This window comes from Pygocentrus nattereri, chromosome 23, assembly GCF_015220715.1.
Source record: "Pygocentrus nattereri isolate fPygNat1 chromosome 23, fPygNat1.pri, whole genome shotgun sequence".
In the NCBI taxonomy this organism is placed as follows: Eukaryota; Metazoa; Chordata; class Actinopteri; order Characiformes; family Serrasalmidae; genus Pygocentrus; species Pygocentrus nattereri.
In genome coordinates this window covers 11,013,688-11,038,505 of record NC_051233.1, presented here as the reverse complement: position 1 = coordinate 11,038,505, position 24,818 = coordinate 11,013,688, and the positions used below count along the sequence as shown (strand labels likewise).

The 24,818-nt window shown below is 40.6% G+C and overlaps 1 protein-coding gene across 10 annotated transcripts in view; it reads right to left on the bottom strand.

Annotated features, from left to right (window-relative positions):
* Window positions 1–4,520: 4,520 nt before the first annotated feature.
* Window positions 4,521–24,818, bottom strand: part of mtmr4 (myotubularin related protein 4) — a 94,022-nt gene continuing 73,724 nt past the window's right edge. For 9 of the 10 annotated variants that reach the window (XM_017725134.2, XM_017725131.2, XM_017725132.2 and 6 more), the window contains 15 exons: window positions 23,708–23,790; window positions 20,455–20,621; window positions 19,515–19,611; window positions 17,758–17,871; window positions 16,118–16,314; window positions 13,876–14,004; window positions 13,177–13,288; window positions 11,653–11,848; window positions 11,070–11,255; window positions 10,578–10,748; window positions 9,998–10,152; window positions 8,137–9,481; window positions 7,372–7,509; window positions 7,059–7,147; window positions 4,521–6,430 (listed from right to left, as the gene is read on the bottom strand). In XM_017725134.2, the coding sequence (XP_017580623.1) occupies window positions 6,253–6,430; window positions 7,059–7,147; window positions 7,372–7,509; window positions 8,137–9,481; window positions 9,998–10,152; window positions 10,578–10,748; window positions 11,070–11,255; window positions 11,653–11,848; window positions 13,177–13,288; window positions 13,876–14,004; window positions 16,118–16,314; window positions 17,758–17,871; window positions 19,515–19,611; window positions 20,455–20,621; window positions 23,708–23,790 (3,357 nt within the window). In that variant the 3' untranslated portion in view covers window positions 4,521–6,252. The remainder of the gene's footprint in view (window positions 6,431–7,058; window positions 7,148–7,371; window positions 7,510–8,136; window positions 9,482–9,997; window positions 10,153–10,577; window positions 10,749–11,069; window positions 11,256–11,652; window positions 11,849–13,176; window positions 13,289–13,875; window positions 14,005–16,117; window positions 16,315–17,757; window positions 17,872–19,514; window positions 19,612–20,454; window positions 20,622–23,707; window positions 23,791–24,818) is intronic. The other variant, XM_037533248.1, reaches the window with a different exon arrangement.

Genomic DNA, 24,818 nt, shown 5'->3' with positions numbered 1-24,818 from the left:
TAAGTTATTTGAAGAACAATAATTTCTCGTAACTCTTTTCTTAAGAATGAAGTTAAGAAAAAATAAACATTTAAGAAGATGTTAACTGAACGTGAAACAAAGATCGCTCCTCTGTTAACGTACTATTTTAAGGCAGCCAGTTTATGTTTTTTAAAGTTAAAAGCAATTCAACTGGTGGCTGTTCCTTCTACAGGCTTTTGGCTTTTAAATTAGATTTTAAATTGAATAATAATAATAGTAATCAGTCTTTTAAATGTTGGAGGATATAAGATGGTCTAAGACAATCCATAGTATTGTCTATAGGTTTTTTTTTTAACAAAACAATGAAAATATTTTAAAAGGCATACAGTCCATTGTAAAATCATTACTAAACATCAAATGGAACCCATATAAATTTACATACCAATGCACAGACATTTTGGGGGCAGGGACAGGAGAATTAGACGTAATCTAATTTATAATGTGTTGCAATCACTCATTAAAAGAGAGTGTAATTATGTTTCATTATGCAGATTAATTCAAAATGCTTTATTTCACTTGTAAATCATTACAGAACAATGCAGTAAATTGTATATGGTTTAATTGAGCATGAAGTGTATTATGTCATTTTACAAGTGCTCAGTATGAACCTCCTCCAGCTGTACAGACAATATCAACACCATAGTCAAATTCATCCCATACTCAATTGAGCATGTCGGGTGTCACTGCACTCACGGCTCCTTCAGTGCAATTATGGAGATCATCAAGTGTTGTGGAACTAGCAACAAACACTCTGAGCTGCCGATGAAAATCATGTTACACAGACTCTCAGAAATACAAAACTTTCTTTAATTTTTCCATAGAAGCCCATTGATTTTGCTGGTCCTTGATTTATCAAGCCATACACATGGTAAGATTTCATGTTCCCATTCAAAGCACATGAAGTGCTCTTCACCCTGACACTGCTTCTCAATTTTCATCTACTGCATGAAAACCAGTTGTCTTTTAAGCTCTTGTTACTCTCACTTTCCCTGCTCTTGTCTAGTTAAAGTGGCAGTGAAAGGGTCTATGGTGATATTGGAAGAGAAATTCCAAAATCCCACTGTCTTTTTAAAAATAGGCCATAGCGCACACTTGAACTTGTGCCATGAACCGCAAAACCTTTGATAGCCTCTACAAACAGGCATGTCTTTAACCTTATTACAAGAAACTGGCCATTCATCCATAATCCATTTATCACGTGTTGTTCATGCATCCATCTTCCTTTGATCTTTTGACTGGTGCCTAGGAAAGAAAGAGCAAACAATGAGTCTCAAGTGCAGAATGTAATCTCAGGGGCCAGTGGCTCTGTGAATTCAGGAAATCAGAGTGAAACAAAAGACAAAGAAACGAAAATAAGACACAATGACTTTGTAGTTCTACCGGTATAGCTGTTAGTTAAATGCTAGTCTCGGTACCAGACACCTTCCGCAAGCAGGTTTGCCAGATTGCTTTAATGTTTTCCAGTCAGATAATTAATTAAGGGCGGCACGGTGGCGTGGTGGGTAGCGCTGTCGCCTCACAGCAAGGAGGGCCTGGGTTCGATTCCCCGGCTGGGTGACCGGAGTCCTCTCTGTGTGGAGTTTGCATGTTCTCCCCGTGTCTGTGTCGGTTTCCTCCGGGTTCTCCAGGCTCCAGCACCCCCCGCGACCCTGACGGAGAAGCGGCTTAGAAAATGGATGGATGGATAATTAATTAAGACAGGCCTGAAAGCAAGACAAAAACCCTCAAAACGCTACATCAAAAACAGTACTGGAGGGGCCTGAGAACAGACAGGTGATTCTATGATTGGGGTGCCATTTAGCCCTTGTAACTCTTAAAAACATTTTTTAAAGATTAAAGATTTTTAATCACTGAATCTAAGAAAACATGCAAAAACAAAAAAAAGAATGAACTTTTTTTGGTCTTCAGGACACACACACACACTATATTACCAAAAGTATTCACACGCATATGAAATTGAGTGACATCCCATTCTTAATCCATAGGTTTAATATGATGTCGGCCCACCCTTTGCAGCTATAACAGCTTCAACTCTTCTGGGAAGGCTTTCCACAAGGGTGTTTATGTGAATTTTTGACCATTCTTCTAGAAGCACATTTGCAAGGTCAGACACTCATGTTGGAACAGGAAGGGGCCATCCCCAAACTGTTCCCACAAAGCTGGAAGCATGAAATTGTCCACAATCTCTTGGTCTGCTAAAACATTGAGTTCCTTTCACTGGAACTAAGGGGCCGAGCCCAACTCCTGAAAAACAACCCCACACCATAATCCCCCCTCCACCAAACTTTACACTTGGCACAATGCAATCAGACAATTACTGTTCTCCTGGCAACCACCAAACCCAGACTCATCCATCGGATTGCCAGACAGAGAAGCGTGATTCGTCACTCCAGAGAACACGTCTCCACTCTCTAGAGTCCAGTGGCGGCGCTTGGCTTGTAAGGCTTGGATGCAGCTGCTCGGCCAGGGAAACCCATTCCATGAAGTGGGGAAATTTCATCACTGGACTTGTTGCACAGGTGGCATCCTATCATGGTACCATGCTCCTGAGAGCGACCCATTCTTTCAGTAATGTTTGTAGAAGCAGTCTGCAGGCCTAGGGGCTTGGTTTTACACACCTGTGGCCATGGAAGTGATTGGAACACCTGAATTCAATGATTTGGATGGGTGACTAAATACTTTTGGAAATATAGTGTATATGCTGATCAGCCATAACATTATGACCACCTCCTTGTTTCTACGCTCATTGCCCATTTGTAATTCTACAATTACAGACTGTAGTCCGTCTGTTTCTCTGCATACTTTGTTAGCCCCTTTTACCTTATTCTTCAGTGGTCTGGACTCCCATAGAGCCTCTCAGAACAGGTACTATTGGGGTAGTGGATCATTCTCAGCACTGCAGTAACACTGATGTGGTGGTGGTGTGTGTGTTGTGCTCGTATGAGTGGTTCACACACAGCAGTACCAAGGAAGTGGTCACAATGTTATGCCTGACATTTTTCTGTTTTTGACATATTGAAATTGCCTGTTTCCCTTTACAATGTATGTAAATTTCATGAAGAATGAACCAAAAGAAACACAAAATGACTTGGAGGGGGGACTCTGGTTACATTGCAGCCTGGTCAGTAATCCTAAACTGTCTGAGACTTTTTGTAAGTTCTGTGCAAATGGCACAGGTGTGTTTATTTAAATGATGTTGATAGCACGTCCCATTCTTTTTTACTATGGTTAAATATTTGTTTAAGGCATGACAGCATGGCATGAAAAATGCTGCCCCATGAAGGCTAGACTGTCTGTTTACATTGTTCTCAGGCCTGTTGGCTACCATGACTATAGTGGACTGCTTGAGTAGCCTCTGTAACACGCTATATTACAGTTGCCAAAACCATTTTTGCTCTGTTTGTTAGTAACATGCCTCCTCATTCTGACGCAATCATACATGTTTAATGACATGAGCAAATATCAGGTGCACACTACTTACATAATGCAGGAGACTCAAATATTTTCCAATGAGTCAAAAACTGTAGTTACAATCACGTTTTAGCACAGGTTAAAAGAAAGATGCTTCAGATGTCCCTCATCTCGAGAGCCTATTTGTATAAGCTCTCTACGATTCTAATCAGTATAACAGCAATAATTGGCCGTTTTAATACAGTATTAATGGCCAGTTTGGGAGCCACTGACAAATATCAGTATTTTTTACAAAATAATAATACACATTTTATGTGTGTGTGTGTGTGTGTGTGTGTGTGTGTGTGTGTGTGTGTGTGTGTGTGTATATATATATGTATAGTCGTGAGTATGGATGAGAAGGCTGCAAAAGAATTGCCCTTTTTGGGACTAATAAAGTACTGCGAACTGTGAAATATAAACAGTAAACGTCTGACTCGCTTACAAGGACATTCATCCAGAAGGAATGGATGAGGGTGGGACAAGGTGGTAGTTTTAAAAAGGCAAGACTTTGTCTTTTTTGATTTTCAAACCAAGGGAACGACATCCTATTACACCTTCCTCACATCGAGCTCTGAGCTCGCTTGGCTACACAGCCAAGTTTTATCTTCGTAGATGAAACTGGTGACCCCATATTACAGTAGAGGTTGTTATATCAGCAAAGGGTGGACAAATGTCCTGTTAAAACCCTTTGATTTCAGAAGAGCTGTTGGATGTAACAGGTGTCAGGACAGAGTATGTGCACACAACAACCCTTGGGAGGAGCTCGGAAGTTCCTTCCAACATATTTTTAAAATTTTAAGGCAAATTCTTTTTCATGCCCCCCCCCAAACAATCATGATGAACATGATATAGTCCAACAAATTTTCCCCCCACAATAAACACAGTTATGCCCTTTTCTTAAAGCTAACTTGTTTTAGGCCTGCGACTATTGAATGTTACTAGCAATCAAGTATTCTACCAGTTATATTGAATAAATAAAATTTTTTTAATTTTTATTTTGTTATAAAAAAAAAAAAAAAAAAAAAAAAAAATCAACAACATCGCTGTGCAGCTCTCATAGACATCTCTTTTTTTATTTAACCCATGGGATTTGACTTGAACAGTGCATTTCTTTACAACAATTATTCACTAAGTGACAAGTTTTAGCCACTAGTACAGATAACTATATATTACATTTCTGGGTTCATTATTTTAATGTTCTAAATCAAAAATGTTCCTTCATTATCATCATCATCCATTTGAAAGAAAACTAAGCCATTAGACATTGCAGAACCTGACCGGAAGCTCAGGAAAATACTCATTAGCTAGCTAACTATTTGTACCTCTGAATGTGTTAGATTGTTACTGATAAGTAACATGGTGTATTCTATGAGAAAAGAAGGCCAAAAAAAATCATACAAAAAGAAAAATAAATGGCACTATTATTTCAAGGAACATTAAACAATAAACATACAGCAACCTCAAGGAACCATTTCTGATAGAAAAAGAAATAAAAGCAAAAAAAAAAAAAAATCATGGTTTTGAGTACATAATGCTATTGTGAAATGTTCAAAATGAGAGACAAATACAAAATAAAACATTAACCATGTCCAAACAATGAAATGGCTCTCGTTTTAACGTGCAACTTTCTATTACCGTATATTTTAGTCATTCGTTGATTAGGAGGAACAGTACAACATTGCTACGGTTTCACTTAGTGTCCAGAAAAATGTGGTGCATAACTTTTTTTTTTTGTCTTTGAAACACAGAGCAGAAAGGGACAAGCACGCGACCCACCAGATGCATGTGTATGGTGATGATTACTGCTCTCTCACTCACAGAGAAACGCTTCTGCGCTGATCTAAGACAAGCTCCTCCTAACCAAGCCCTCACTTTAATCACTTTTAGTGAACAGACTGAACTGGCCTCAGATCAGTGTCAAATGGCAACATGTCTTTTTAGTAACTCCCACAAACATACAAAACACTATTTAAAAAAAAAAAAAAAAAAAAAAAACCCACTACATTCAAGCTTAGCACAGGCACAGCCCACCAGAACAGACCACAGCGAGTAAACAAACCGCAGGTTTCTCTCCCTTTTGCTTGGGTTTGGTCTCAATTTCCCTCCAAATTTACAACAGCTTATAGTGCACAAAAGTAAGGATACAAAATTAAATTCTTTTAAATACTGTAGCAGCAGCAATTTCTTTTGTTTTCAATTTCTTTAAACAGTAAGCCTCAGGTAGGATGAGTACAAGGCTTCGGAGTCACCGGCTTCAAGGGCAGGCAAGAGATTGTCCTTTGAGGTGTGAGGCGTTCGTATATTTGTGTGTACATAAGCTCCAAAGGGCTAAATCTGTGTAACCATGATGCACAGGTCTCAATAGGGTAACAGGTTTGGTGAGGTGAACAGGTTTTGAGATGAAACAGGCCCTTTCAGTCTCAAATGTTGGACATTTTAGTTAAGCTATGCCGCCCCCTGGTGGACTGATGCCGTTAGCCAGCAGGACGCTGGCAGGCTGTAGCCAACAGTTCTCCTCAACCAGAGAGATCTGTCAGTTCACCTACACGAGATTAAAAACCTCACAACACCTCTCTCTCTTCTGGACTGCCTTCTTCCGCCTGTCTGTCCAGTCTTTGCCCCTTTGTCCCAGCACTTCAGCTCATAACGACCCCCATGAGTCCTCATCATCCTCTCCCTCACAAAGCAGTGTGGGCAGGGGGCACCTCTGCCAAAAACATCAGGCACCTCTAAGGGCACCTATGCAGCCCACAGTGTGACTAGATGTGACTGGCACGCTCAGCTGGAGGCTGTCGCGATGGGTTTCTTGAGCTGCTGCGAGCGGAGCTCACGTGTGCGACTTTCCAGCAGCAAGTCGTAGCAGGAGTTACACACCAGCACCGGGTCGTAGAGCTGCTGATCCGGAATGGGCAGCTTCAAGTGGCAGCAGTCTTTACAGAACACATTCCCACAGTTCCTGTGGATGCACAAGGAAAGTCACACATCCAGCGTTATTTCATTTTCAAAGTTTTCTCATTTGATTTTTTTAGTTTTCAATTTCAGTTTGTTTCAGTTAATCACTAGAGCACATCAATGGTTTGAGTTTTTTGTTTTTTTATAAATCAAAACTGCTACCAAGTTTCAGTTTTAGTTTTAAGTATGGTAAATATTTTAAACTAGGGTGGAGCTCGAGTTTTGCAGTGCTAAATTAGCTCAAAAGAACACTATGCCAAGCTATGCTAAGTAAAAGTATTTTGTTTTCATTCGTTTTATGGCCCTTAAACATCTTTTAAGTTGTGTTTTTAAACCTTCTGTTTTAACTTCTTTATCATCATAACCAACGATAATAACCCAGGATGCATCAGTATATAGCAGTGCAAATATCTGATCTTATAACAGTGATTGAAATCTGAGTTTTTTCCTCTATTTTTCATTTTTAAAAACATAAATCAGCACGTACTTTACTGAATATTATTAAAATCAATGTTTATGTATAGAATCAGGAAAACAGCTATTAACAATGTGTCTTATTTGTATAATGACGAATATGAACCGATCATCATGTGAATCATTTGTTAACGCACTTTCTGTTTAGCACCTCTCACCTGCAGTGATGGCGTCTCTTGGCAATCCAGAACTCACAGTCACAGTTGAAGCAGTGCGAGGCCATGTGGTCTGGTACCCATCTAGTAACCTAGAAGAGGGTGAAAAAGAGAATGTCCTTAACATCCAGGCTCAGATCTTACTTGTGAAACCGGTAAAAGGCGGCCTGGGGTGGCAAGTATGAGCAGCTTTCAGAAACAAGCAGCCGCTGATCTGAGGTCAGTTTTGAGATCTCTCTTAACAGTTTAGAGTTGTATTAGAGTAAAGACAGCTGGTCTCAGATCAGTGCCATACTAAAAGCAGAAAGGCAGAAACCTGCAGCAGGCTATGAGGGAGGCTGACCTCGGTATCCTTCCTCTCCACACGGTCCCAGCTGCCCTCACTGAGACGGTCCTCGCTGTGGTCCGACAGAGAGTCCTCTTTGTCACTGTCGTCTGATTCTCGCAGACAAGTCTGTGACAAGCAGACAGGACAGTTTAATACATAACAGATTAGAAGTAGAAACTATCTGATGTAAACAGCTTATTGCTATGAATACACACATAGTATTAATACAAGTAAACATTGGAGCTTAGTATTTTGGATAGGTGGGGTAATTAAAACATGAACAACCAAACTTAAAGTAATATGTTTAGCCAAGTATTTGAAAAGGCATGCGTGGTTTGGAATAAAAACTGAAAATTTTAAGTACATTTTCTGACACCATCAAACGTGGCATCTCACATTAAATGTGAAATGGCAGCATCTAAGTGCAACTATATATGGAAATATATCAAACAAAAATATAACAAATGTGTGTAGTGTAAATTGTGCATGTTATTATTCTTTAGATCAACTGGTAGTATGTTTAATCTTATCTGCCAAAAATACCAAGATAAATCACTACTCAACCAAAGTACTGGTCACTTCTTATGCTGGCTCCACATTATAAGCAAATCGCAACAATATGAAATATTTTTTTACTTGGACAATTGAATAATTATTTGTTTAGAAACTGAGATTCGAACAGTAAAAAGTTATTAAAATGCCTGTGTAGTCATTGTAAATTTCATAGTCATGAGTGAACTTAAAGAAACTCACAATGTCGTCCTCATAATCAACATCAGGTTCAGATGGGGGCGAGCAGTACTGCTTGCTCTCCAGCTTCATCTGCAGCTGCTTGACCTGCCGCCGTAGCACCTCCACTTCCTGTTTATAGCTGGCCTCAATTTGGCGCAGACGCTGCTGAACGGCATCCACTGCCACGGGGAGACCGTCGTCATCGAGGTATGTGGGAGCCTGAAACGGTCCTGGCGATCCGCCCAAAGAAGGTGAAATGTGGGCTGCCGGCAGGATCTGACGGAAGGAGGGTCCCAAAGCTGACGATGAGGAAGCATAGAGCGCGGTATAGCTGGTGGTTTTAACAGCAGAGATCCAGCCAGACTGGACAGGACTGCCAGGAGACCGAGGGGGACAGCACTGACTGCTGCTGGAACTCACTCCCTGGACTCGGAGAAGCTTGTTAGCCAGGCGGCGGCCATGGATGCCACTTTGCTGGAGGGTCCCTCCGCAGGCTGACTGGACCAAGCCCTGCATACTGTCCCAGTGTGAACCCAGCAGAGAGAGGTCTGTCAGCTGGCTTTGTGAGATCAGACGCCGTGCTGCACGTGTATAGTCAGCAGGGGGCGCTGTGGCCTTTAATGGGATGAGCTCAGTGCTTTTACCATTCTGAGTCCTCTTTTCATCAATTTGTACCTGGGCCTTGCCTGTACTGACTTTCTGTGCAGGTTGCAGCTCGGGCTGGGTGGGACCCTGCTCTGTCAGTGTCTCTGTAGAATCCTCCAACGAGGCAAGAGAGGGGAGCTGTTTGATGGCCAAAAGCTCAACAGCACTAGGTGAGGGGAAGCTAAGCGGCTCGCTGGTGCACTCCAGCATCTCAGTGCCATTACACACTTGAGCACCAAGTAGATCTGCTGTAGTAGCAATTGAGAGAGTGGCATTAGCAGTCCTGGCATGCTCTTCCTGTGGTGAAGGTGGGGTGGGAGGACTGGTGGTCTGAGGCAGGGCTTGGTGTAAATTTGGCAGGACTTGCGGTGTGGGAGGAGCCTGGTCTAACGTTACGGGGTGTGACAAGGACGGCAAAGGCTGTGTGGTCAAACAAGGCTCCACGCTCACGTCCATGCAGCCATCTTCACTAGGCTCAGGAGATGCTGAGGGCGGGGTCTCTTCACAGATCTCCACCTCCTGGTCCTCGCTGCCCAGTCCAGTGTCAGAGGTGTCCTCCGGGCTGTCCGTTAAACCGATTCCCTGGCCAGTCATCGGCTCCAGAGGTGGCCGTCCCTCCTGGCAGTGCTTGTTGAGGTTTGGGTCGCTGGAGGTCCGAGTCAGGGCCACTCCATTTTCACAAGCGGACACCAAATTGTCCATTGATCGTGTCTTAGGAAGCCTGTGTGAAGGGGAGAAAAAAAAGTTCTTAAACCTTTTTGATTGCACTACATTAGGTGTCCACAAAAGGGCAGACAATCCTCAGATAATTACTTTTTCAAAAAGCTAAAGCAAGGGTGCCTAACCTTGCTTACAAAAGAGGTTTTCATTGTAATCAAACAGGAGAGCATCTGATTTGAAAACAGATTACTTGAGTCAACACAGTCAGGCATGCTCTTGTTTAATTAGAATGAAAACCTTTTGGTTGAGGTGGATCACCCTGAACTAAAAGAACATTATGATTTTTCATCAATATCCCCCCAGATTTTGGTGACCATTTTGTTGTAAAATGTTGGACATAGTATGCATTTTTTGGGAAACATTTTTTAAATAAAGAATTATCCTCATATAGGCAATATTCACATGAATATTAATTTTTGTTTCATAACTCACTTTAGAAGCCAAACAAACCCCACCAAAATCATTAAAAATGGAAAGTTCTTCAAACACACTTAACAGGAATGGCAGGCATACTGACCTATCAAGTGAGCGAGATGTGAGCTCCTCCCCCTGGGAGGAGGGGCTTATGTAGATTTCCATGGCATCTTCAGCTGCTGTGCAAGGGGATGAGGTGGGCAGGTAAACAGCAGTCCACAACTGCAGGGCTCGCGTGTGACACACTGGCTGCAGAACCTGCCATAGAGGTTAATGGTCATGAGAGGCCACCTTTTAATAACACAGTTACATTCTTTTCTGTGAGGTCTAACTGATGCCAAAAGAGATCAACATTAATAAACATTTCTCTACTAATAGTTAGCCTTCTGTCAGTCAAACTGCAAAGTAAAAATGTGGGCCACTACTAGACTCATGAACTCGATGAGCTTTCTGACTGCATGACATGTTTTTTGAGCCCCCAAAAATTTAATTAACATTCCAAGCAGAGACTCAGGAATTATCCTGCTGGCACAGAAGTATGGAGCTTTAGCTTTTCTGAAATAGCACTATAGTAGCATTCAAAGCAAAATAGACAGATAGATAATTCTATGTGTTGAAAATGAGAAGATGAGAATGTAACCGATTCAATTAAAGTTTTAAGTTTGTGCATTTTTCAAACTTACCATATCATGGCAGGGGATGTAGAGAAAATTCTGGAAGTTCTTGTTGCCACTGCGGAGCAGGGACCAGACGGAGCAGGTCCGCTTGTAGACATTTCGAGCTTCTCGCTCGCGAGCATTATTACACAGGAACGTTCCGTACAGACATGAGTATGTGTGCTGCACTAGCTTCACCTGCACAAAAGCAATGACTACATTAGATCATTTCGGCATACAGATGGATTAATACAAAAATGTATATGCATCAGACCCTTTATAACAGCTACAAAGATTTACCATTTCAAGGTGATACTATATGGACTGATTAACAATGATCAAGTAACAGAACGAATGAATAAATGAATGAAGCACTGATGAATCTGGGTTGTCGAATGATGCTAACATGAGACACCAAATGAATGGACAGAAGGATAATGATGAGAACATACAGCAGATGGGTGGGAAGATGAATGAAATTAATAAACAGATACATTAATGGATGGGTGGGCCACACACCAGAAAGGCCTCAGTGAATTCAAACAGGCAGGGGAACTGCTTAAGGAGCTGATGAACGCAGTCCAGCCACTGCAGGAAGACTGGACACTGCTCGTTAACATCCTCTGCATTCTCCCCGTGGCCACAGCGGTCTGCAAACTTGTGGCCAAAATCCAGCCACTCTGTCTCGACTAACACCTGGAAACCCTATGGAAACAGAACCAAACAAAAGCAAGTGTGAAAAAGACTTAGTGAGGCACGGTAAATCAGGGGTCAGTAAAAAACAATGAGAAGGTCAGTGGTATTGTATAAAGTTTGTATTTCAAAAGTTTACCATTCATCAGGCCCAGCTGTTTCAAGCCTGGTCTTAAGGCCCCAGACAGTCCATATTTTACTTTCTTCTTTATGTGTTTAATTAAAATGGAGCAAAAATAAGGACAATTTGGGGGGCCCTGAGGGCCAGATTGGGAACTGCTCATCTAACCTTTTCGCTCATGTTTGGATGCCTTCCCCAAACTTGAAATAAACATGCTTGGAAAAAGATGACTGTCTGTGTGATGGGAATTATCCCCATAACTCTTGTTTCCTCTTGCAGTTCCCTCACCTCAATCGTTCTGTAGTATGGGTCCAGCAGGATCTTGGCAAGAGCCACAATCTGTGGGGTACGGTCCCACCCATCAGAACAATGGACCAGCACTGGACGCCCCTCCCTCTCCACCGCAGAAGACACCAAAGTGGCTGCTTTCAGCATGACAGATAGGTGCTGCAGCCAACGAGTGCTCTCCAGTGCAGACAGCCAGCTGAGTAAAGTAAGTGACATTAAATATTAGGACTGATCCAAATCAGTTAAGGCAGTGTATAGTTATACTGTATTAATTTCAATATATTTAGACTTTAGAAATGCACATTTAATAACAAATAATGTAAAGTAGGAATTTAATATATATGATGGTATGCTATGAAGAATTAGATATACTATGTATACATGACTTTTTCACCCAGTTACATGGATCTACCCCAACAATAGTCCAAAATGAAAGATTATATAATGGAGACACATAATGGTGACACATCACAGTCCCTGTGCTCAATTTAGTTTGACCCAGTTACTTCTGAACCATGCCAGTGTGGGTCTATTTTAAACCAGGAAAGCAATGCAGAATCAACTCTGTACATAGAGCTCACTCTACATATAGCTTGTCACTGGACATGTGATATCATTAACACCAAGTCCAAAACAGAAACCAAATGTGTTTGGTCCAAATGTGGTTGTGTAAGGGGCTAATAGGGATGAAAAAAAACAAACTGATGACAAGACCTTGAAATCAACAGTTGTATTACCATTCATTAAAGTAGTCCAACGACTTTGGTTTCTTAACCCTTGTATGGTGTTCAGGTCTGTGGAACCCATTTTCAATGTTTACCAAAGGAAAAAAAATATGTGATGTATTATTTCAACCTCAGATTCCTTGGTCTTTGCTCATTTTCTGTGAAGAACATATAAAATAACATTCAGTGACTTCACACTGTTCACCCCCTACACATTTATATTACATATGTGATGTTAGGGTGAGCCCGCAGAGAGTAAGCTTGTGGAGGTGCTGAGTCCCTTCACTCTGTTCTCTTACATGGCCTGCTGTTTGTGTGTGTGTGTGTGTGTGTGTGTGTGCGCGTGCGCGCATGTGTGTGCGTGAGGACTGACAACATGGACAGGCAGCTAACTGGCTACAGCTGCTAAAGGAGAACCCTACACTGTACACTAGTGATATTTTAAACATCTGGTATTTTCACACAAGTTGTTATGGCTGTATTGAATGGGGGGAAAAGAAAAAAATCATGCGGTGGGACCACCAGACCACTGAGTAACAAAAACACGAACACCACACAAGGGCTAAACAATGTGTAATCAGAAATGAGGATAACAGAAGGGAGAGACCAATGAATCCCTCAAAAGGCCAGGAGCTGGAGATGGGTCCACACTTACATTCCTCATCTCTATATTTCAGTCATTAATTCTTCAGCATTTTCCATGTAGTTACTGAATGATAAGCCTTAAAGATGTAATATGCCTGAGAGCATGTGTGACAGAAGTTAGTGTAAAGATCATTGGTTAGTATTGCACACTCACTTGCCAGGATCAGGAATCTGACTGCAAACTGCTCTCAGAGACTGGAAACTGTTCCTGATGGAGTGGATGTTAGCCATGCCCATGAACATAACCTCACAGTTTGGATAGTATTCTACAGACAGAAAGATGGATACAATTATAAGCAATGTTCAAAATCACTAAGAGGATTTGTGAATGTGTGATCCAACAGCAATTCAATTAGACTACAACTGTTTAGGAAATCTCTCACCATGATTTGATTATTTTGGTAAATCATTTTGGGGAGATTTCTACATTTGAAAAGAGAAACAAACTTTTCTGGCCAAAAATATAAAAATAAAAATAATAATAATAATAATAATAATACTACATCCAGTAACATCAGAGACCATCCCTCATTTGTTGAATTCAGGTCACAAAAAACAAATGTCCTGAAAAGAATGGAAGCAGTAACACAGGCAAAGAGTGGGCACACTAAATACTGAAAAAAATAGTCCAAATGTTGTACTTGTGCTAAAATTATAACTGCTAAAGTGAAACCACTGTGTTTACTTGTATCACATGCAGAGTCATACCGGCCTGACAGTTAATGAATCATAGGGCCCTAGGAGGTCGTCCACAGCGCAACAGCATGCAAACACGTCTCCACCCAGGAGAGGTGCCCCCTGACCGGGCTGCGGCAAGACAGCGAGCGTAGTGAGGAGAGAGGGTGGCACTTACCTTCACACTCACAGCCGCCACCCTTGGCGCGGTTGGCCACTGCAGCAGTGTAAGAGCGTGCGTCCAGAATCAGCAGCTTCTGTGGTGCAGCACTGGCGTCAGGACCAGGACCGCCTGTCAGGGACGAGTCTGAGAGAGATAGAGACAAAAAAAAAAAAAGAAAAAAGAGAGAAAGAAAAGGAAGACAGAGACAGAAAGATAGAAAGACAGAGAGAAAGAGAAAAAAAACCAAAAAGATCGAAAGAGCGAGAGAGACAAGAAATAGAACGGAAAGAGAGGAGAGACAGAGAGCATTAGCAAAATCAATAGAGGCTCTTTCTGATGACCACTGCAGAGGAGCTGGCCCCATAACCACATAGACACATTGCCACTGCAGTCAATTTACTTAATTATGCTTAACTTAAGTACCCAAACACAACAGTGATTTATAACTTAAATGTACTTTAATGAATGCTTTGTTGTAAGTTCGAATGTTTAATGCTGTACATGTTAAATGTATACATTAAATATACTGAGGTGCAACAAAATGAATCAGTTCTATGGTTGTGACACTTTACACCTTGTGTTATCACATGTTGTATGTCGGGATCGTATCTGGATAAACTTTGGCTGTATTCCATATACACTTTTCACTAAAATGCATCCCCAGTATGAATAGATCAGATCCAGATGTACTTTTTCAGCATAAAAAGCACATCAGCACATACTTCACTGCCATTTTGCTTTTGTTCACCCTCTTATTTCACACCCCTTTAGGACAACAGCTTTTCTGCTCACTTTGCATATGGATAATGAAAACATGTTGTTTATACTTCAAAATGTGCACAAGATCTGTCTTTGACCTTCTCTGAATGTGGTTTGAGTAACCCGATTGTTATCTGAAAATGTGTTATGGGGGTGTTTACACTTTGCTTTTCATGCAGTTGGGAAAAATTTGAATGTGATCTGATCAATAAAAGGCATGTTGACACCTTCATGCAGGACACAGCATACTGTCCACATCAAAACCTCTTCACTCTATTTTCCACACGAATAGTTTAAAACAGTGGTCACCATCTCTTCCTAGAGAGTTTAGTTTCAGCCTACATCCAATATGCTGCCCCTTTCTTTACCCAACACTAACGCACCTCATCCAGCCAATCAAGAACTTCTGAAGAAAGTGATTAGCTGGAGCAGGTATGTCCAAAATTCCAAACCATTGTTTTTAATTAAGGTATGAACACCAGCGGCGACATCCGGCATCAACACACGCTGTGACTTTATGCAACATCTAATTTCCTCATTCCCGTAACTGCAAAATGCATTGTGTGAAAGAGAAAGTGACCAACTGTTGTGCGTATGTGTGAGCGCTAGACTACACAGATGACCTTTCCCATAACACGCCCCACTATTCTTGGCCACCATTGTGCAAACATGGCAAAAAACAAAAGAGCCATTACTACTTTGCCGTCTTGTATCCGCTTCAAACTGGTAACCATTTATCTTCTGCTCCAAAAAGAGTGTGTGACTATCTGCATGTGTGTGTGAGACAGCAACTAATTACTAATGGCTCTCCACCAAGTGGTTATGTTTGCCTGAATAGGCTATATGCTTTTATTGTCCAAGAGAACTGGAACCATTAGAGAATTAACCGAGGCCGATTCTATGCTATAACCAGGACTAATGGTACTCAGGCAGATTCTTGGCTTAGACTTCCATCTATTCATGTTGCTCATTTGCTGAACACTGGACAGCATAAAAGAGACAGAGCACATCTCCCCAACACCAGGCCTCTAACATCAGAATGCAGTGCTCATAATGAAAGGAGATTTCTCCAAGTAAAAATGGAACAGTCACAGTTTACAATTAACATGATCCAAATACAGTCCTGCGCAACAGATCAACCTTCAACCGAAATGTCCAGTCAAAACAGCTATTAAGTACAAGTTATTAATTTTTCAGGAGATTATTTTTATTCTCCTCTCAAAATTATCTAGTGGCATAAGGAGAGAGGAGTCAAATGAAAAAAACATAGGGGGTTACATTTTGGCCACTACTAAAAACCATGAAAGAAAACTGACAGAAATGATGTATAGGAGAAGCTGCTGGTGTTCTCAGAACAATGCACTGACCATTCCAGAATCCAGAATTCATTACTGCAGATATCAATATCCTGCAGATTTCTTTGAAAAAACTCTAAATGAGTCTCCTAAAAAGCACAGAAGCTGTAATAAAGGCAAAATATCACTTGTAGGTGTCTTACCAAAGTCGCTGTCAGAGGAGTCAGGTCCATCTCCACGTGGCCGGCAGGCAGGTGTGTAGGCAGCCCTGGACCCCGGGTCCAGCAGGCAGGCTTTAGCAATGGAGGTCACCAAATATTCATCCTCTGTGTTCCTCCAACCCCACCAGCTGATCTCTGGCTGACTGCAACGTGCTATCACCGCCCCATTCCTCTGGTGCCTGACAGAGAAAAAGAGAGAGGAATACATACACACATATGAGCAGCTCTTAAACTTGACTGTGAATTTAAAATGTCTGCTCTGCATGTAAAATGTTTCCCTATTCCTTTCATGTACAACCATGCACAACATACTGTACATCTGCAAGCAAGGACGACTAAAAAAAAAACGATCAAAAAGTCTAAGCGTTGGCCCCATCATCAGGAGATCGTGAGTTCGATCCCTGGTCAAGGCTACAGCCATCCATAGCTGGGAGTCCAAAAGAGCACAACTGGCCTCGCTCTCTTGGGGTGGGTAGAATGGCGTTTGTCTGTTTTTACATGTAATGGTATTTCACTCCATTTCAGAAAGCTTCGTAAGTCAGTGTATATGAGGTTACTTTGATGAAGTGGTTTGAATCAAGTGTATGATGACTTAGACACAGGATATAGGACCCATCACTTGTTTAGCTACATCAGTCTTGTAGCACCAAAACGTCAGACAGATCTTAAGTACAAGAGAAATCTCTATAAAAAGCGACTAGTCTGAGAGTTTTTCAGGCCGCTAAAGCTACCGTAAAGGCTAGAAAAGTTGCGTCGATAAAAATAGGACCACCAAAATTAAAACAATTCTCCACAGTTAATCAGTTGTAAGTCCAGGCCTGCATAGGACAGTGTCTGGGTCTGGTCCACTTATTAGTGACCTCTGCTTTAGAGGATGTCAGTGAATTATCCATTATTGTCACCATATCTTCATGCCTTATTTAACAAGCATCAAGCACATTTTACACAGCCATATGTTTATATGTAAACCTCTGGGATAATAAGTGCTCCTGCTCTTGGATGTTGGATCTGGCCTGTCAAAGACGAACCCACACAACAGTGTGTACCTGATGTTCAACACAGAATTCTGCACTGTTTAAATGTAAACACCTGATCAAAAGAGATTTCAGAGGAACACAGATGAGCTTTGGGCATAAATAAATCAGGTAGAAGACTCTCTATTAGTAGACATGCTACAAAAGGTCAACAAAGAATCCTCAAAGAAACAATAAAGAGCCCTGAGGTGACCGCGAAGGATGCGGACGCATATCATGCATTTGACAACACCAGTGTTCACTCTTCTGTATGAAAACCTCTAATAATAAGAGTGGTGTTTATAAGAGATTACGATGGAGGAAACCACTGCTCTTCTCCAAAAAAAAAAAAAAAAAAACCCACAACAAACAGCACTTACCGTAAAACAATGTTCTATTGATGGAGGAGGGAACGGAATTATTTTTTGGACATTTGGTTGAGGTGACTGCTAATATTTAGTACTTTAATTAGTTACTAAATATTAATGGTTACACATTCTTTTTCCATTAATGACCATGACTACTACAAACATTTGTTCAGAAAAGATATGGCACTGGAAAATGTCCCATTCACATCACATTTTGTGTAACTGGGTGAGTGTGTCTTACCTGTACACTACTACTGGGATTCTCTTCCAGGACCTAAAAGAGGCTACGCTTTCCAGCTCTTTATCAGTGATCCACACTGGCACCAGCAGCTTCTGAGGATAACTGGAACACAGTCTGAAACACAAAAGGGACAAATTAAAGATATGGTCAAATCTACAATGAATGCATTTGGACATCATTGTGATTTACAGTGTTCATAATGTACATGATGAGTGGAAGACTTGTCTGAGTTAATTACACATCAAAGTAAACACAGGCAGAGCAGATTATAGATTATAAACATAAACGCTTTCCAGATCTGAGCACGGAGAGGTGAGTATTTTGTACTTTAATATAATTTTAATTAGGGCTCTCAAATGATTCAAACAATGAATCACAATTAACCCCACTCATTGCTGTTGCTTTTGTTAGTTTGTTACTCGTTGATTTATCAATAGGTTTCCTGCAAGGACTGCCCAGCATTATCACCTGAAGGTATCACTTCAAAAGCTTTTCAAAAGTTGTATTTGACCAAGAGGGGCTCACATTACATATTCTATCATAGCAAAATACAGTGTGCGAGTAGTCAGGCTTTAGCCCGTACTACTATGGATGGGTTGAAGGGTCAAAATCAGAAAATGTGCTGAAGCCGGTAAAAGAACTGTTAGTCACTTATCGCTTTAATGTTGTAACCAAAAGAAAATATTCTTTTATACCTAACTTGTCACTTTATTTATATTACTGAATTAATATAATGCTGATGATGCCTCAAGCCTGACAATCACCAAGATGGGAAAAAGAACCAACAGAGAATTAGAGAACAGCTGCAGCAGACGGTGTTTTACTGTTATGCTCAGGCTTAAACTGTCGCATCTAGGCTGAAAAACAAACCATATTTTTAATCACTATTATTTCATTTTGATTATCATTCAAATTATTCGTTAATGTTAGATTCTGCCACTTTATCGTCAACCTATTTAACCCTGGCCAAAATTATCAATCTTTTATCTCTTCTGGTCGAAAACAGAAAGTGCCACTTTTGGCCATGTTTGGCTGAAACTGTTTAATGCATTGCAACTTCAATGCAACTTAACTTTGGTCCTACTTTTTGTTGTTTTTTACCTTTTCCACCTTACTTCAATCTTTTTCCACCTCTCCTTGCTATTGCATTCCTTTTTTTTCCTTTCAATTCCAACCTTTACTTCAATTAGTACAGAATCTCTACTATCGCTTAATGCCTTGAGGGAGGTTCAGGCAGAGTCAGATGGAAATATAGACACACAGGGAGAGGGGTAGAAAAAATGGGCACAGAGGAAACAAGAACCAGGAACAAAACCCACCAACACACACAGAAACACACCACTCCGTTGACTGAGGTGTGCTGTTGCTGACTCATAGAACACAGCAGGTCCTGGCCTGCTTTAATTAAGCACCTCTATGGTGTCTCACCACATGTACGTACACACACACACACACACACACACACACACACACACACACACACACACACACTTCCCCACTGCTCCGTCCCTTCAAAATGATAATCAGTGCTGCCTCAACCTAATAACAGAGTTGGACAGTAATTCCAGCCTAGTCAAAACACCAGTCTTTTCCCTTTCATCCACACTATTTTTTTCTCTATCCCTTCTTCCGTCTCCCTCAGCAAAATCAAAATAATGGTCAAGTAGGAAGTCGGCAGCAGGGATATAAACACATACACACAACTGAGGAAAATAGAAGCCCTGGCTTTGGTTTTGTATTCTGTGTGTGCCCCATACTTGTAGTTGCTGTTGATGTCGGACACTCTCCAGGCGTTCTGCATATCAAAACACATCCGCTTCACCTCCATCTCCATCCTGTGTCGAACATGTTCACCTAAAAGAGAGATACACAATGATATCGGACATCTGTATCTCCAGATCCAGATCAACAGATATTTACAAAATACTGGTAACAGACAGATGTTTAGATTTGACTTATACTTCAAGCTGATTTGATGACTTATTTACTGAACTCCAGAGGCGCAGAATATTTATGCAACAGTCAGCATTTTATTCTTTTTACTGCATTTGTAACCCCCTACATAAGTGTTACATGATTTTAGTTCATTTTTCTACATTTATAACTGTTTATGTAATCAATACAGCATGAAATATATCATTAACATCAGCCTACCACATTGGTGCATCCCTAATTCAAACTCATGAGTATGTTCAAACAATTTCAGTAGCACAGACATTATTAAAGGGCCCATATATACTTAGAACATTTGTGTGGTTTTATGTAATAAAAATGGTCATTTATTTTTACACGACCATTTTCCAACCTCACTTCATCAGTTAGAAGAAAAGGCTATACTTTTTGTTAGTGTTTTTAGAACTGATGTAAATGAGCTCTGTTGTGATGGGCAGTCCTGTATTGTGCCTCATAGAAAAAGCGCCACAGACCTTAAATATGAATGGGTGGAGCCAAATTGCTACAGCCCAATAGGTGGATAGATGTAAAGGAGTTGGTTCACAGAACCACAAGAAAAAAAAAAATCACAGAAAAAAAAATTAATTTAAAGTGGTCCATCAGGTGTTTAATCCACCTTTGGGACAAAAAAAGTTTCAATATGTGCCTTTAAATAAAGTTAAAACTACTGGCAGCAGGGCTGATGAACATCAAGTGCCACAATATGTATGCAAAGTATTAGTAATCAGCTAACTGCATTTGTACCTGGTCTACACAAATGCAGGTGCTGGTCCTCATCGTCAGCACAGCCCCCCAGGCACCATGCATGATATGCTAGAGCAAACAGGTCTTCCAGCCGGGTGGGGTGAGCAATAGCCCGGTTTAGCCTCTTCAGCCACTCCTGACACTGCTTAAACGTGGAGAAGTGACACCTGAGGGAACACAAGCACCATCGTAATTATCAACCATTACATCAAATTTCAAGGCGTTTGCTTTAGGGTAAACGTGCAGCTAGTGCATTTTTTTTACAAGATTTGAGTTACTCTGCATTAGAAACATGCTTATTTGTCTTTAATGCATTTAGAAAATAGTGATATGACAAGAGTAACTATTGACAGAGAGAGCACCAGAGAACGGGCAAGTGAGCTTTAACTGGGCCTCATATTTCAGTCTGAACTCTATCTGACCATAGTCTGAAACTGACTCAAACTGCCATTATCACCAAACACAATATATTCAACATTACACCTGATATGAACCTGATATGTCTAAGCATAGGGCTCATAGCACCCAAGTTATAAACAAATCAGCAAAATTCTGTTTAAATCATTTTAACAAATGTATCCTTCAAGCAGTGCTTTAGAACAGCACACTAAAGGTTTCTAGAACTGGTTCTGGATAAACTTCTTACACTGCATTGATCTCACGTGTAGTGATGACATAGAAAAACATTTGCCTTCATCTGTTCAATCCTAAACCTCTCCTTTCTATTAAAAGATGTTTTTGGGGAAAAAATGGGAAAAAAAAACAAGTGTTTCTGTCCATCCTTCCACTGTGAGACAACAGATCAACACTATGGTTCTAAAAGGATGTGTAGCTGTCAATCAAGTCAAGGTGTTCTCAGAACAATAGACTGGCCACCCCTAAGTCCAGACCTCAACACCACTGGATGAGCTTTGAATTACTTCTGAGATTCAACTTCTAAGAAATTTGTGGGTGTGGATAAATCCTTGCAGAGTCAAACAAAAACAGAAAGCAAGTCTTCTGAAAAGAATGGAAGCTGTAATAAAGGCAAAGAGTGCTCACACTACAGAAAAATTATATATATGAAATGTAATCGGTCATATATTATATATGTTTAATGTAACCGGAGATTAAACAGAGGAAGGGTGGTCTCTGACTTCTGCATAGTACAGTGATAAAGTCCTTTAAAAATGAAACATTCCTATGGATGTTGGGCTTAGACATATTTTAAGCTCTAGAACGAGACCACATATTCTTGTTTTGGACTGCGCACACACACACACACACACACAAAGTGGCGCCATCATATTTGTCTCTGATCCAAATTACTCATTTATAAACAGCTTAATTACAGTAATGGGAGGATGCAAAAGGATATGTTCCCATTGGCTGAAAACTCTTGAGTCTAGAAAACACAATGCTCTGCAAGGGCATGAGAAGCTACTAAGCACTTTGTAGTTTTACAGATGCTACAACTTCTGAGTACATATTGTTCCTGTGTGTGTGTGTGTGTGTGTGTGTGTGTGTGTGTGTGTGTGCAGAACTAGAACCTCAGACACAGAGTGTTCTTTGTGAACAAAAAATGGGGAGTTGTTCCCAGTCGCTTTCTCCGGTCAGGCATTCTGTAGCCAAAAAGCACACCCCCAACCCCACCCCCAAAACCATCCCAGGAGCCCTGAGCACAAAGGTACCGCACTTTACATGCTGGAAACATGGCACCCCTTCAGAAAAGAGCTGTCATACACTGAGGAGTGAGCATGAGCCTACAACACACAGCTACACAGTACCTCAGTCTGTAACTGACAGCTGTGAAATAAGAGGAGAAGAAGAGAAAAAAAGGAACAGATGAAGAAAAGATGGAAGAATACAAAATTGACTGTACATATTTTTATCTGAGTGTCTCAGTGCCACATTATAATGAAATATAGCTGCAGGGGAGGGCCAGGACAATAGGACAAAGAGCAAAAGCAAATGTGTATATTTTAGTACATTTTTGACACATAAATGTCCCAGATTTGTAGGAAAACCAGAGTGTAACAGGCGTAACCTAAAATATTAGAGACCGCAAAAATGGTCCTTACTTTGTAATTGCTTTTTTGACCAAAATTACATGTGCTTTCTTTAATTTAATGTGCCATTACTTTCTTAGGCAATCCACGCAGAGCAATACAGTGATCAACTTGTAACAAATGCATGAACATGTTTCTTTGCGTCGCTCCGAGGTAGAAAAGGGCCAAACTTTAGCAACATTTCTCTTGTGACTGCATTTAACATGTGGGATTCTTCAAGATCACACCCAGGTTTACTTTATGTTTGGCATAAGAAGCTAAAGAACCAAGTTTTGAACCAATAATCAGTATATTTCAGTTTTCCAATTTCCTTTGAGTCTTGATCATCAGAAGGAATGGAAAGTATAACTGGGTGTCATAAGAATAACTATGAAAATTTTATGTTTCCTAATTACATCTCCTAGGGGTAGCATGTACCAAGAGAAAAGCAAAGATCCTATAACTGAACCTTGAGGGACTCCACAAGAATTATGCTAATTAGATGGTCTGTGAAATATTTTACAGTCTACCTGGAACAAAATGAGACCACAGCTCATTCACCAATATCATCCTGCATTTTTTCTATTTTTTTTATTGAGAAAGGATCTAATCTACACCAGATTGAAGGCATGCTCTTAAACCACAGAATTGTTCACACATTTGTGCTCTTGTGTGAGCATAAATTCTGCTCGTATCCAGAGAACTAATAAGAAAACTGGTGAATATCAGAACCTTCATGAAAACTGCGCAAGTGGGGGAAAAAGAAGATCATTCTTCTTAAGAGCAGTATGTGAATGAGGCCCATTGAGGTTAATCTGGTAAGTGTTGAAAAAGCTAATCCGAACCCAATGTTGTGACAGTTTTCTGGCTCTATCTGGCTCTATACACAGGGCTAATTAATGTGTTTTTTGGTGGAAGGAGTTTCCAAAAAGCATGCTTGATGCAATGTTTTTTTTTTGGTTCACCTTTTTTTATTTTGCAAAACTGGTATATAAAAGCAACAGAACTCAAAGCCACATGCTGCTGAGCCAAAGACGTGTACTGTTGACCATCACAGCCATCATGTTATTCACAATGATAGACTTCCTCTCATCTTCTGTTGCTTACTCACATACACGCACATACATTTAATACACATGGGGTATTTACTAAATATAGGTAGTTGAATACTGATGAAACGTATGGGGCATCTTTATGATCCCATGCCCATTGTATAATATGCCTACCTTACTACTTTGGAGTCCTTGCAGATGATGTGCAGCTGGAACATATCTCTGCTCTCCACACTTTCAATCAACCTCAGAGGAACCTGCAATGGAACACAGCTAAAGATCACATGCCTGCCACAAGCCAATAGGAAAATGCAGCCCTCATCATAAAGCAAGTTTCTATCCATGGCTTCTGAAAACAGCAGCATGCTTTTTAAAAATTGGGGTCAGTATCAGTGGTGCTTCAGCCACAAGCTGCATTTTAGCGCTGATCAAAGACCAGCCATTGTACCAAAGTCCTAGCCTTGATTTCCAGACAACTGCATCAGCTAAAAAAGTTGCACCACTAAAATAGTAGCCACCTCTCTACTTTGATGAGAACAGAGTGTGTGCTTATACTTGCAGTTCCTTTCCCTTTTAGTTCTGGTTTGCTTAGTGTTCACACTAATATGTTTAACATCGAACCAAAAGATGTAAATAAAGTAACACAAGTAAAAGATGACAACTGACCGGCCAGATTTTATGATGTACGGTAAATGTTGAACAAACTTTTTTTTATCTGTCTTGGTATATTAGAGCAACAAGCTATGAGACTCATTGTGGGATTGTGGTATTGCATGGCACAAAGCACTGTGAAATCACTAACAGCCTCAAGCGGCTTATTGCTTTTACAAAACAAAAAACCTTGGCACCTTAATACACAATAATGTGTGTGTGTTCTGAAAAATGTGTATAACAAGTATTTTATAATGACCTCAACTGTGCTTCCCCTTGTTTTAAAACCAAAACTATACATATTAGAAATACTGATTTTGAGCTCATGAAGAGATGATAAAACACATGCATGCATCAAAACAGCATCAGAAACTCATCTTTTCCACATACCAAAGAGGTTCTGTAGACAGGAGATGATCTGTTCTGTCTTTAGTTTGTTTAGATATCTTTGGTTTGTACTGCGTTCATACATCAAGCTAACTGCAGCGGAGTAAGACCAACCTGCTCAAGGGGTCTCAATGTGCTTCTTTGGTGCGCAAAATATTCTGACTTGTTCCAACAGCGCAATCTCACCAGTGTTCGTTTTAATCAAAACAAACCTGCCAAGTCCAAATAAGCAGATAAATCACATGAC